Genomic DNA, 15374 nt, shown 5'->3' on the forward strand with positions numbered 1-15374 from the left:
ATACTTTACGAGATGGCTTCTTCAAATTTTTCATACAACCACATTCAAACATTTTTGTACGATTAGCTTTTGCCGATGTGATGTTGGGGTTAGGAGTGGGATTTTGTTATTGTTTTTATAATAATCGTAATTTTTGTACGATTCACTCTGTGCGAATTTATAGGAATAAGCAAACTCATAAAATTTGTACAAATTCTAGTGAGATCAGGCTGAAAATACTGACTAAAACCTGTTTACTATTATTAGCATGCTAATAATCACTGGTCAATATTGGTTAAATTGAAAAAAAAAATTAACTTAATTTAAAAAAAAAGCTGCCAGCCAGCACCATGATTTTCACAAAAGTTAAATGCCTTTCGGAAATGCCTTTAAATATATATATATACAATATATCAAATGAAACAACAGACCTTCTGCTTTCAAAAAAAAACCTTTCATCCCATAATTGGCTCTCTTTTATCACCAATCAAATATGATTAGATTTCTTCAAAAATAAAAAAAATTTGTAGCAAAAAGAGATAATTGCATTTTTGTTAAGGACTTTTAGCGATTAGATTCAGAACAATGATCAAAACATACACAGAGTTTTTACTGTTTTTGGATCAGTGGATGCTTTAGTGTTTTATAAGTTGGGTAAGAGTGCCACCTAGTGGATATTATAATAGCAGAAATATGGATTGCCGTAAAAACTGTTAATGGCAGGGAAGCGTTTTCTCTTAAGTAACGAAATAACTTGTCAATGAAGGAGAAAGAACTACATTTTTAATTTATCGACAAAAAAAAAAGCCATCCCTGTTTATTATTTATGCCAAAAGCAAGTAAACAATGAAAGTTTGAACAAGTGTCATAGCTTTTTTCAATATTTCCACTTATATTTACATCTTTTTTTGGCACATAGTACAAAAAATATTGACAGTATACACTGTAAAAAATTATTTTCAATTCTTAGTATTTTTGTCTTGTTTTCAGTAAAAATATCAAAAAAATCTTAAATTAAGATGCTTTATCTTGATGAACAAAACGACCCAAGAAAATAAGTCTAGTTTTTAGAGCAAAAATATCAAATTCAAGTGATTTTGTGCATAAAACAAGCAAAAACCTCTGCCAATGGAGTTAGAAAATTTTTCTTGAATCTTTCTTGAATTAAATTTTCTTTTTGCTTGTTTTATTCACAAAATCACTTAAATTTGATATTTTTGGTCTAAAAACTACTTATTTTCTTGGGTAGTTCTGTTCATCAAGAAAAACAATCTTAATTTAAGAACTTTTTAGATATTTTTACTGAAAACAAGACAAAAATACTAAGATTTTTTTTCTTGAAAATATTTTTTTGCAGTTGACTTTCTTACTTAGTAAAAAAAATTGTTTGTTTTCAGTTAAAAATATCTAAAAAATAAATAAATTAAAATGTTAATAAAAATGATCGGTAACACAGTGGGCTCTATTTTAACGATCTGAAACGCAAGTGCGAAGCGCAACGCGCAAGTGAGTTTGTGGGCGGATCTTGGGCGCTGTTGCTATTTTCCCGGCGTGAGAAATAACTCTTGCGCCGGGCGCAAATCAATAAGAGGTTGGTCTGAAGTAGGTTCATTATTCATAGGTGTGGTTTGGGCGTAACGTCAAATAAACCAATCAGAACGCTAGCCAACATTCCCTTTAAACGCAAGGGCGCAAGTTCCATGGCGGGTTGCTATTATTATGACGGATTTACCAGGCGTACGCCAGGAGCGGTTCACAGCCGAGGAGACCGACGTCCTTGTACGGGGGAATCCCACGCTTGCCAGCATAAATCGGGCACGCCGTGTAACGGGAGGTGGATCTGCCTCAGGACTTGACGCCAGCAGAGGACATCGCTGCGTCCACCCTCACCGCTGAAAGGGTTTGGGGGCTTTGAAATCGGACCCAAGAAACGCAAGCAAGGTCCAACCCCAAACAAATCAAGTTCATATACATTAAGGTTTCTTATGAAAACATTTTAACTATTATTTACATAAAATAAACGAAATACAGCCACACAACAAAGTTATGAAAATATTTTAATCGTTATTTGCATGAGAATAAATAAAAAATATCACCACAATGCTCACCACTATGATTCCCCTTATCTCGTGTATTAATATTTTTAAGTGTAACAATTTATGATTTGCAAAAATAACTGTTGCATCTGTGTAGATTAGATAAGCAAAGTGTATGCGCGTTGTGCACGCTATACATTATGGTCAAGCATGCGCCCTTAAAATAGCATAATGAACCACGCGCAACGCGCCACTGACTTTAGACTAGTTTTTTTTTGGTTAGTAGCGCAATTGTTTTTTGAAACTGCAAAATAGCATAAGAGATGGTTTGCGCCGCAACACGCCTCCTTTTTGCGCTGAACCGCCCAGGGAGCGCAAGTTCATTCCCTAGTTTGCTGACGTGCATCTGTGGAGGGAAAAACCCCGCTGTGCGCCGGCGCAAAATACGAATGATACATGCGTCACTGACAAAGTCAATTGCGCTGGGTGCAAGATAGGGCCCTTTATAATAATGTTCATTAGATAACATTAGTAAATGTATTAACTAACATGAACAAACCATGAGCAATACATTTGTTACAGTATTTATTAATCTTTGTTAATGTTAGTTAATAGAAATAAAGCTGTTCATTGTTTGTTCATGTTATTTCACAGTGCATTAACTAACGTTAACCAAATTTTAATAAAGTATTAGCAATTGTTGAAATTAACATTAATTAAGATTAATAAATGCTGTATAAGTGCAGTTCATCATTAGTTCATGTTAACTAATGTAGTTAACTAATGTTAACTAATGAACATTATTTTAAAGTGTAACCAAATGATATAGGAAAATAAGTCTAGTGTTTAGACTAAAATAATAAAATGTACTGTGCATAAAACAAGCAAAAAATCTGCCAATGGAATAAGACATTTTTTCTTGAGTTAAGTCTTTAGGAATTTCAAGGATATTTTTTTATTCCATTGGCAGATATTTTTGCTTGTTTTAAGCACCAATTTACTTAAAGGTGTAGCGGAGGATTTTCTCAAATTTTAGAAAAGAACCGCCTTCTCCACTTTTTTAAAAAATGCAATTGCACAACACTCCTGATTGACAAATAGGAGAACCAATTGTCTTGATGATCCACCCGGAAAAAGAAAATCCTCCGCAATACCTTAAATTGTATTTTTTTTTTGTCTGAAAACTAGACATATTTTCTTGAGTCGTTTTGCTCATCAAGAATTTTTAGGTTTTTTTACTGAAAACAAGACAAAAACACTAAGTAAGAAAGTCATTTTTTGCAGTATACAGACCTTCCGTGAGGAAAACATGTTTACTTTCGGTTTTAAGATCAGACGAGACGTTCAAATGTCACGAACACACTATTTGGATTAATCATTTGTAAATATAACGTTATATGTGTTATTAAAATACATATTTATATTAAATTTGTGTAATTAAACTGTACCTGTCAAAATGATTTGCAGCATCCAGGTTACTGTGTGTTATTAGTTTTGAGCAATTGTTATCTGAAAAGAACGGACCTTGGAATGTCGCAACTGGCCAATCAGAATCAAGCATTTTAGAGATCGGTGTAATAATGTCATATAATGATATTTGTAAGTGAAGGCCAGTAAAGTTTTGAACTTGTACTGCATAAACAATCCAAAGAAAGAGAAATGGCATGGGTTATTAATATTTTCATCTAATCTAAATGATTTATTCGATTATGGTCTCTGCCAGTTCTCATCCAGTTTATTTATAATATTCAGGCACAAATAAGACAGTTTTTTAAGAATGAGCCACCTAAGACTAAGTTATATAAGAACTTACTTTCAGAAGTGACTCTCCTTATTTCTGTGGGATGACAACAGAGAAGTAAAGTGAGTGTGGACACACAAGAGAGAGATACACACATTAGAGATACATACCTTCATCCTGGAGTCCTTCACAAGACTTGATATGATCTCATTTCAGAGTAAACACAGTAAAACCTTTACAATTTCTCACAGGGAACTAATTTCTCAACTTCCCAGCATGATATAAACTAGTAAGAAGAATCTTGTCTGTTGTTTACTAATTTCGAACCTTCAGGATTTGCCACGTCCTTCCTGCGGGCGGAGCTTGATGACATCAGGGGGCCACTGGGCTGGTGTTCAGGGGATTTGTTGGATTTGTTGGACATCATGAGCTGCTGACGGGTCAGGCCAGGGGTGACCGGGGATCCGCTGTGTTCCAGAGCTTTAAACTGAACTGTTGAGGGGGAAATGAGAGGAGAGAAAGACAAGAGAGAGCATCATGTGATGCTGAGTGAACGTGTGATTTTAGTAATACTTGTATTTAAAATATTTTCTAGAAATAAACAGATTTCAACATTTCCTTAAAAGAGTTTACTGAAGTTAAAAGGTGCCGCTTACAAAACTCAACAATGCATTGCTGACTTGTTGCTAGGGTGATGTGGGTGGTTGTTGGGGCATTGCTGATTTGTTGCTAGGGTGACATGAGTGGTTGTTGGCATGTTGCTGACTTGTTGCTAGGGTGACATAAGCATAAGTGTTTGTTGGGGCGTTGCTGATTTGTTCCTAGGGTAATGTGGGTGGTTGTTGGGGCATTGCTGATTTGTTGCTAGGGTGACATGAGTGGTTGTTGGCACGTTGCTGACTTGTTGCTAGGGTGACATAAGTGTTTGTTAGGGTGTAGTTGATTTGTTCCTAGGGTAATGTGGGTGGTTGTTGGGGCATTGCTGATTTGTTGCTAGGGTGACATGAGTGGTTGTTGGCACGTTGCTGACTTGTTGCTAGGGTGACATAAGCATAAGTGTTTGTTAGGGTGTAGCTGCTTTGTTCCTAGGGTAATGTGGGTGGTTGTTGGGGCATTGCTGATTTGTTGCTAGGGTGACATGAGTGGTTGTTGGCACGTTGCTGACTTGTTGCTAGGGTGACATAAGTGTTTGTTAGGGTGTAGTTGATTTGTTCCTAGGGTAATGTGGGTGGTTGTTGGGGCATTGCTGATTTGTTGCTAGGGTGACATGAGTGGTTGTTGACACGTTGCTGACTTGTTGCTAGGGTGACATAAGCATAAGTGTTTGTTAGGGTGTAGCTGCTTTGTTCCTAGGGTAATGTGGGTGGTTGTTGGGGCATTGCTGATTTGTTGCTAGGGTGACATGAGTGGTTGTTGGCACGTTGCTGACTTGTTGCTAGGGTGACATAAGTGTTTGTTAGGGTGTAGTTGATTTGTTCCTAGGGTAATGTGGGTGGTTGTTGGGGCATTGCTGATTTGTTGCTAGGGTGACATGAGTGGTTGTTGGCACGTTGCTGACTTGTTGCTAGGGTGACATAAGTGTTTGTTAGGGTGTAGTTGATTTGTTCCTAGGGTAATGTGGGTGGTTGTTGGGGCATTGCTGATTTGTTGCTAGGGTGACATGAGTGGTTGTTGACACGTTGCTGACTTGTTGCTAGGGTGACATAAGCATAAGTGTTTGTTAGGGTGTAGCTGCTTTGTTCCTAGGGTAATGTGGGTGGTTGTTGGGGCATTGCTGATTTGTTGCTAGGGTGACATGAGTGGTTGTTGGCACGTTGCTGACTTGTTGCTAGGGTGACATAAGTGTTTGTTAGGGTGTAGTTGATTTGTTCCTAGGGTAATGTGGGTGGTTGTTGGGGCATTGCTGATTTGTTGCTAGGGTGACATGAGTGGTTGTTGGCACGTTGCTGACTTGTTGCTAGGGTGACATAAGCATAAGTGTTTGTTAGGGTGTAGCTGCTTTGTTCCTAGGGTAATGTGGGTGGTTGTTGGGGCATTGCTGATTTGTTGCTAGGGTGACATGAGTGGTTGTTGGCACGTTGCTGACTTGTTGCTAGGGTGACATAAGTGTTTGTTAGGGTGTAGTTGATTTGTTCCTAGGGTAATGTGGGTGGTTGTTGGGGCATTGCTGATTTGTTGCTAGGGTGACATGAGTGGTTGTTGGCACGTTGCTGACTTGTTGCTAGGGTGACATAAGTGTTTGTTGGGGCGTTGCTGACTTGTTCCTAGGGTGATGTGGGTGGTTGTTGGGGCATTGCTGATTTGTTGCTAGGGTGACATGAGTGGTTGTTGGCACGTTGCTGACTTGTTGCTAGGGTGACATAAGCATAAGTGTTTGTTGGGGCGTTGCTGATTTGTTCCTAGGGTAATGTGGGTGGTTGTTGGGGCATTGCTGATTTGTTGCTAGGGTGACATGAGTGGTTGTTGGCACGTTGCTGACTTGTTGCTAGGGTGACATAAGTGTTTGTTAGGGTGTAGTTGATTTGTTCCTAGGGTAATGTGGGTGGTTGTTGGGGCATTGCTGATTTGTTGCTAGGGTGACATGAGTGGTTGTTGACACGTTGCTGACTTGTTGCTAGGGTGACATAAGCATAAGTGTTTGTTAGGGTGTAGCTGATTTGTTCCTAGGGTAATGTGGGTGGTTGTTGGGGCATTGCTGATTTGTTGCTAGGGTGACATGAGTGGTTGTTGGCACGTTGCTGACTTGTTGCTAGGGTGACATAAGTGTTTGTTAGGGTGTAGTTGATTTGTTCCTAGGGTAATGTGGGTGGTTGTTGGGGCATTGCTGATTTGTTGCTAGGGTGACATGAGTGGTTGTTGACACGTTGCTGACTTGTTGCTAGGGTGACATAAGTGTTTGTTGGGGCGTTGCTGACTTGTTGCTAGGGTGACATAAGCATAAGTGTTTGTTGGGGCGTTGCTGATTTGTTCCTAGGGTAATGTGGGTGGTTGTTGGGGCATTGCTGATTTGTTGCTAGGGTGACATGAGTGGTTGTTGGCACGTTGCTGACTTGTTGCTAGGGTGACATAAGTGTTTGTTAGGGTGTAGTTGATTTGTTCCTAGGGTAATGTGGGTGGTTGTTGGGGCATTGCTGATTTGTTGCTAGGGTGACATGAGTGGTTGTTGACACGTTGCTGACTTGTTGCTAGGGTGACATAAGCATAAGTGTTTGTTAGGGTGTAGCTGCTTTGTTCCTAGGGTAATGTGGGTGGTTGTTGGGGCATTGCTGATTTGTTGCTAGGGTGACATGAGTGGTTGTTGGCACGTTGCTGACTTGTTGCTAGGGTGACATAAGTGTTTGTTAGGGTGTAGTTGATTTGTTCCTAGGGTAATGTGGGTGGTTGTTGGGGCATTGCTGATTTGTTGCTAGGGTGACATGAGTGGTTGTTGGCACGTTGCTGACTTGTTGCTAGGGTGACATAAGTGTTTGTTGGGGCGTTGCTGACTTGTTCCTAGGGTGATGTGGGTGGTTGTTGGGGCATTGCTGATTTGTTGCTAGGGTGACATGAGTGGTTGTTGGCACGTTGCTGACTTGTTGCTAGGGTGACATAAGTGTTTGTTGGGGCGTTGCTGACTTGTTCCTAGGGTGATGTGGGTGGTTGTTGGGGCATTGCTGATTTGTTGCTAGGGTGACATGAGTGGTTGTTGGCACGTTGCTGACTTGTTGCTAGGGTGACATAAGTGTTTGTTAGGGTGTAGGTGACTTGTTCCTAGGGTAATTTGGGTGGTTGTTGGGGCGTTGCTGACTTGTTGCTACGGTGACATAAGAGTTTGTTAGGGTGTAGCTGACTTGTTCCTAGGGTAATGTGGGTGGTTGTTGGGCGTTGCTGACTTGTCCCTAGGGTGATGTGGGTGGTTGTTGGGGCATTGCTGATTTGTTGCTAGGGTGACATGAGTGGTTGTTGGCACGTTGCTGACTTGTTGCTACGGTGACATAAGTGTTTGTTAGGGTGTAGCCGACTTGTTCCTAGGGTAATGTGGGTGGTTGTTGGGGCGTTGCTGACTTGTTCCTAGGGTGATGTGGGTGGTTGTTGGGGCATTGCTGATTTGTTGCCAGGGTGACATGAGTGGTTGTTGGCACGTTTTACTGACTTGTTGCTAGGGTGACATAAGTGTTTGTTAGGGTGTAGGTGACTTGTTCCTAGGGTAATTTGGGTGGTTGTTGGGGCGTTGCTGACTTGTTCCTAGGGTAATGTGGGTGGTTGTTGGGGCATTGCTGATTTGTTGCTAGGGTGACATGAGTGGTTGTTGGCACGTTGCTGACTTGTTGCTAGGGTGACATAAGTGTTTGTTAGGGTGTAGCTGACTTGTTCCCTGGGTAATGTGGGTGGTTGTTGGGGCATTGCTGATTTGTTGCTAGGGTGACATGTGTGGTTGTTGGCAAGTTGCTGACTTGTTGCTAGGGTGACATAAGTGTTTGTTAGGGTGTAGCCTACTTGTTCCTAGGGTAATGTGGGTGGTTGTTGGGGTGTTGCTGACTTATTGCTAGAGTGATACAGATGTGGCCTTTAAAAATGCGCGTCTCTGAGACCAGAATGCCGCGGAGACTTCCGAAATTCTGCGAGATCCCGCAAAAGGGGGGTTCGGTGGGGGACGCAGGAAATATAAAAACCTGTAGAGGGCAGGCGTGTTTCTTGTAGGCCATACTGACGACAATGTGTGTGCTCGACTTCATGCTGAGCGTATACTGTATGATATTGAAGTAACATGACACGGACTTTGATGTCATACAAATGCATGCTTTTTGGCAAACATTTTGTTGGCGAAGTTTTCTTTTGCCAGTTACATAAACAGTCACATATTCTTCATAAAAATCCGACTCAAACGCGGATCATTTGTCTTATTTTTTCCGTGTACTTACAGTAGAAGAGACGTGATGTATGATAATCGAGTCTTATAACAAAATAATTCGCGAAGACCTTTGAAGAGACCGAGCGCATTTACGCAATATCATTAACTAGTTTATCTAATTTTACATTTAGTTCATTTTTGCATCTGAACGTTTTAATAGCTTTAACATGGTTGTGGTGCGCTTTTCTGCATTACTGAACAGTAGGCTACTTTTTATATTATTATGTTTCCCTTTACATGGTATGAAACACGATAAAAAGTATGCATTGGTGTTTAATACATTTCACTGAGAATTTGTATAATATGTTATACTTTTGTACTAAGGAAATAAAATCATATTGTAAGTGTAAATATTCATAAATTCGAGGAGTTTCTGATGTGTTTGTCATCGGCAAAATGCGCAGTTTCTTTGTTGCTGATTAAAAACCGTTGGCTATGTGATTGTTTAAAATTGACATTTTTTCTACTTATTATTAATTTATTTTTTGCCTACATTTACTCAAAAAATATCAATGTGAAAATATAAGTAAATCATACTTCAAGTTAGGCGTAAAACTTACACATTTTTGATGTCAAATAGAAATAATAATAATTTGAAATATGCAATTATTACAGTTTTAAAAACTTAAATATATTACTCTGACCTTTTTAAATATATTGACTAAAATAATCTGTAAATGTAATACTTATATTATTAAGGCGTATACATCAAATAATATATGTACATTTTACACAAAATATCTGTTCTATTTTTAGTAATTTATTTTCCAACTAAAAAAATCGCATAACTGCATTAAGAGATTTTATTAAGTTACTTTAATCATTTATTTTAGAGATATTTACAAAGCCACTGAATCATTTTTAACAGTGTGTACATTATGACCTTATTATTAAATGCATATAAATAAAAATATGTAAAACTAAATAAAAAAGATATCATACACGGACTGTATGTAAGCATACGTTTTCTTGTTCGGTGCACGTGGGTTTAAATGCCGTTTTTCTAAAGAAGAATTTTAAAACTTTATTGGTGGTAGTTGAGAAGAATTCCTTTTTCCATTTCTAAATCATTTTGAGCGCAATATAAATATATCATATTGTTATTCTTATTATATAAGAATACGCAATTTTTACAAACTTTTTAACATATAGAAAATACACGTTAAGCATGTTGTGTGTATTTCCTAATTACAAGCTTTTGATGAAATTGCACCAAAACTAAACGTGCATAAAAACATAAAAAAGTCATTTAAATAAGCGAAAAAATATTTTTATGAGCTCAAAAATTTGAATATAATGTGCTATTGCTGAAAATTGCCCATCTCTAAAGGAGAATATTCATCTTTAAAGTTTAAGAAACAAAAAAGTACTGATAAGCATTCTCAAACATATATATTCTGTAAGCACTCATTTATCCATAATGATGTAATTTATTTTTTAATAACATATTGTCGCTGTCGGGCAAAGATACTCTCTGGACACCAAGACCATGTCTATGGGTTCAAGAATAACAGAATATTGGCCATTTGAAACTCGAAAGTCATCACTTTATTTTGTCCCATTGTTTTCCATTTTGCGTGTGGTAAAACTCCTGTGCGCGTCGTTCAAATTCATTGAAATTTCGTACACTTGTAGTTTAGCAAGTATGTATAATAGGCTACAATCAGTCTGCACATCGTCTGAGGAAATCCGAAGTTGCGTCGAGGGAAACCAAGCTGACAGCCGCGACAGCAGAGATTGTCACGTACCTACAGAAGGGTATTGGAAAAAGCTTGCATCTGACCTGCAGCGATATCATTCTGGCTTGTTGGGATGTCAGCCAGCGAGAGTCATCTGATTCTGACCTTGTTCTTTTACTCCTTAGAGTCTAAAACCAGGAGGGCATATTAAGTATTCATTTGTATTTTCATTTTAACAGAGCAGCTATGGTTGCGCGTTTCACACACCTCTCCAAACCACGTTGTTAACACTATGCTTGTTCGACTTCATGCGGCGCCGCAAGAACCGACAGCCGGATGACGTCAGAGTACCGCGAGAATGATTCAAGAAATCATATTTCGCCTCGGTCTCGCGATACTGTGACGTCTTCTGGCTGTCGATTCTCGGGGCGCCGCATGAAGTCGAACAAGCCTATTGACAGCAGCAAAAGCTACGCATGCGCTTTTAACTTGTAAAACTCAAAGGTGAATGGGTAATGTAGTCTCTGCTCTCGGTGGGACGAATTAGGTAGCTTGCATTGTGAAGGGCGCTTTGAAAAGCGGCAGCGCAGCCAAATAATTAAATTAAGCCTCTGATTTAAACAGATGTGCAAATGAGCGTTCTGGTACGTTAGAAGTAGGTTCTGGGCGCAGGGAGAGATGGTGGTACGCTCAAGAGCTATATTTGGAAGTGGCGGTACTGGACCACATTAAAGCACTGGCGGTAGCAAAGGTAGACGGCCCTTTGAAAAGCAAAAGAAAGCTGATAAAAATGAGAAACCTACACTGAAATAAATTGGAGTAGGATTTAGGCTACTTAACAAAATCTAAACATTTTTCACTCAGAAAATGCTAGTAAATATAAACAAAATTATCAGCAGCTTTAACTTTATTACTTTTTTAATTCACTCTTTGTTTCAGCGATGTTTATAAATGTACTATATTTTTGCATTTTGATTACAAACTGTTCTACACTGAAAAGAAACTAATGTAACCTGATTTAATCACGTAAAACATGAGTCTAAACACAAGCACCACTTTTCTGAATGATAATAATCACAAACATCCCAGAGTTTGTAAATCAATTGTTTGTAAAACATATTTAATGCTAACTTTACTTAAAAATTCAGAAAATATTTTTTACAGTGTATAAATAAAAAGACATGAAGGAAGTTAATTCCAAAATGTAATTAATTGCACATGGTTTAGCTGCTTGTTTTAGCAGCTACCAGTGACAGAGAGTCAAGAAATTAAAAACCACCCACCCCTAGGTCTGCCAATTCTTTGCCAACCCCCAATGCTAATCGATCACCTCATCAAAGAAAACCGGTTTATCCAGTTTTCACCAGCGTGTTGGGTTTTACTATCAACCTTTGCAGTTTCTTTGTTAGAATGTAATTTAAGCAAATAGGCCTAATACATAAGCTGTATGTTATTTTAAATGAATGTTTATAACTTATAAAATTAAGTGGATATCAGGTAACTTAATTTGACATATGTTGATATAACCTAGGCTCTTAAGTCCCACGCAATCGCCATGAGACACACGCATTTCTGTCAGTTCACACGCTCACACACCAAACCTTGTAAGCTATTTATCACGCTGAGAAGTAAAATAGAACTTTTTCTGCTATACAAATTAATAAAGGAGGTGCTGGTATACAGAGCATTTCTGTCGAGTTTAGCAGTACATTTTTTAGGTGTGGTCAACTTTACGCAGCGCCACAAGAACCGACAAGCAGATGACATCAGAGTACCGCGAGAAATAAAGCGGAGGAGGTTGGTTTTAAATCGCTCTCGCGGTACTCTGATGTCATCCACTCATGTTTGAGTCTGTATCAGATGAAAATACAGATTTTGAGGAACAACTTATTGTTTGGAGATTGTCAATGGACGTTTCTGAGTGGTATGTTTGTTTTTTCAGTGTAGACCTGCAAAACGCCAAATGCATAAAAATTAATTAATATGGTAATGTCTTAGCATGATATGTTTTCTAAAATGTTTAAAAATGAACAAATCAGTTGTGCGAAACTACACAGAATTTTTTTCTAATAAAACATATTCAATGGTTACAGTGCCTCATGGTGGGGTTGAACCCCTGGTTCAGTTTACCCCATCTGGTTCACTTTGCCCCACAGCCACCGTTCTGGGAAACTGCCTAGCTTAGTAATTCAGGCTAATCTTTAGCTAAATCATTCACATGGTTTTATACATAGCCTATCACAAATATTTATGGTATGAATATTTAGACCTGGATAAATCTACTTTAACATAACAGCCTTTATACCTGGTATGTATAAATTTTACTTTGATAGGATAAAAACTGTTTTTTTTTTTGTTAAAAAAATCATACTTTAATCATAACTCTTTAATTTGTCCTTCTCTTTAACATATAAATTATGGTTGCTACCTGTATTTGTGGTCACACGGCTACAAATCTGTATGGTTGCCTAGATAAAGGGGGTGGGTCAACTTACCCACTGGCTCACTTTGCCCCACTCTCCCCTACTTGGTATTGAGAAACGGTGTTTATCGAAGCCGGAGCGCGAGCTACAAACTACAGAGCGAGTGCGCGGGTGCACAATGGTGAAAGAGCAACACACGATGTAAATAATTATACCAGTGCTCGCAGTACAGACGCTTTATATTTTAGCGTACTGCGTACCTTCACTTTCTTTTGCGTGCCACCACTTCTCATGTTGCTGGTACTTTGCCTTAAAGAGTCAAAGGGCGTTTCTATGTGGCGCTGCGCAGACAGGTCGGCAACGAAGACATCAAAGTACCGCGAGAGCAAGTCGAAATGTTACAAATGGTCCGACTTTACCTTTGCTCTCGCGGTACTCTGATGTCATACGCCGACCAGTCAGCGCCGCACCATTTAAAGTCGAAAAAATATTTTTGAAAAAAAATGCACTAATAAAGATATTAGACAAGTTTTTCATGAAAGGAAGAGAGTTACTCCAAGAGGAAAATTTTATTGGAATTCCATTCTAAGAGATGTAATTTGGTGTAAAGCATGGTTGCTGCCCTATAAATTTTGTATTTCAAATAAAGTGAGAGAAATTCATTTGAAGATATTACACAAAATATACCCAACTAATTTACTACTTTCTAAATTTATGGAAATTGGGAACGAATGTTCATTTTGTAATAATACTGAGGAGTCTTTATGTCATTTATTTTTTGATTGCCAAAATGTTCAGGCATTTTGGAATGAATGTTTTTCTGTCCTATCAACTAAAACTAACACAGTCATAACATTTAATATGAAAGATATTATTTGTTACTTTGAGAATGATGATAAAAACATTTACAATTTGGTAAATTTCTTCATTTTGTATGGCAAATTCTTTATTCATAAATGTAGATTGTTAAAATCTTATCCTTTACACCTGGTTTTCTTAAAAGAAATCACTCTTTTAATGAAGTCTCTTAAACTTGTTAAAAATGTAAAAGGTACATGTATTGTTAATGTCTATGAGTCTGTATTTGGCGTCCTGTGAATGTCTTCTATTTTATTTTTATAACTATTTTGTTATTCAACTTTGGAAGTTTCTATTTTGATGCCTGTTTTCTGTATTAATGTTCATATGTTCTCTAATAAAAAAAAAAAAAAAAAAACATTTAAAGTCGAACACACAAAGCGTCAAGGCAGGGCCGCTGGAAGTCATTTTGAACAGGGGGTGCTGTGAATTTTTTAACCAAAAAACCTATGAGCCTATAGGCCTATTTAAAATACATTTTAAAAATAAATACATTGAGATTTACTACTTTATTGTCATATACACTTCAGGGCACACAGCCAGGGTCTGAAACACACAGACATCATCAGTTCTCAGATGAATATGCGCTATTAATCAGAAGCAAAAATACTTATCCCAGGGGGAATTACTTTCGTTACAATTTACATACAACATATAATATTATAACAACATATAATATTAATTAAACTTCACAATTTTCAATGTCCATGCGGACGAACATATTTTACTTTCGTTTTTAAGTTAGAATCACACGACAGATGTAAAATATTCTCACATTAACATACCTAGTATATTTTTATATAGATCTTTTTTTTTACTAAATAGTACTATTACTGTCTTTTTTAAACTTATAAATAATTCATAATTTGAACAAAAATAATGATGGGTTTAGTTCTGATATTGTATACTTTTATAAAGAAATACATGGTGTATAATTACATTTTTAGAATAGGCTTTATATAAGGTTTGTACTGTAAAAATACTCTATTTGTTACAAACAAAAGATAAAGAATTTACAAACGTGTGGAGAGCCATTTCAGCACTTGGACAGCGAAATGTTTTTTTTAAAAGCATTACTTAAAATGTTTTCTCATCTCACCATATCTACAGGTGCAGAGTCATTATATACAATAAATCCGTTGGGTAGCATTTAAAAAAAAACATTTAAAAGTAGATGCATTTGTTTAAAGCAAAGCATTTATTTACTTAGCTACAGATGAAGCAGCTATTTAAGCCTTCTAACGTCTCATAATTGATCATCATTTATGTCCAAGAGACTCAATAATAATCTGTTACATTTTAATCCTTTAATTTTTCATATTAAAAAGCGTTTTTGTGCTGCTGCGCATCCATGTATGTAATAAACAAACCCGCGTTGTCATTCCGTTAATACGCATATTATCAATGCGCTCTTTACTCGCGCAGAAAAAACTCGCGTCGCGCATTGCGCCGGTTGTATAATAGAAATACAAAGTCTCTCATGAGCTAGGGGACGAATGTCCAGGGAGTTCAGTATTTCTGTGTGGGCATGCATCAGGGAAAGGTGTGTGAGTCTTTTCTGGGTCATGGTGCTGTACCAATGTCTTTAAAAGACGCAAGACAAAGAAAGTGCGCTCGGATGAGGCCACGGATAGGCACAGTAATGAAATTAAAATCCAAAATACACGTAATAACCTACGTGTGTCAAAAATAATTTCCTAAAATATTCATAAGTAATATATCAATTGTGCAAAATATTTTTACTTAAAAAAAATATATTTCTCGCTT

At 37.6% G+C, this 15374-nt stretch overlaps 1 protein-coding gene across 6 annotated transcripts in view; it reads right to left on the reverse strand.

Moving 5' to 3' along the window:
• citb (citron rho-interacting serine/threonine kinase b) overlaps positions 1-15374 on the reverse strand; it is an 86240-nt gene that overhangs the window by 16084 nt on the left and 54782 nt on the right. For 4 of the 6 annotated variants that reach the window (XM_065248271.2, XM_065248274.2, XM_065248273.2 and 1 more), the window contains exons 23-24: positions 4084-4248; positions 3829-3852 (exon numbers count right to left, since the gene is read on the reverse strand). In XM_065248271.2, coding sequence (XP_065104343.1) covers positions 3829-3852; positions 4084-4248 — 189 coding nt within the window. The remainder of the gene's footprint in view (positions 1-3828; positions 3853-4083; positions 4249-15374) is intronic. The other 2 variants (XM_065248276.2, XM_065248275.2) reach the window with 1 other exon arrangement.

The sequence above is a fragment of the Paramisgurnus dabryanus genome, chromosome 11, assembly GCF_030506205.2.
Source record: "Paramisgurnus dabryanus chromosome 11, PD_genome_1.1, whole genome shotgun sequence".
NCBI lineage: Eukaryota > Metazoa > Chordata > Actinopteri > Cypriniformes > Cobitidae > Paramisgurnus > Paramisgurnus dabryanus.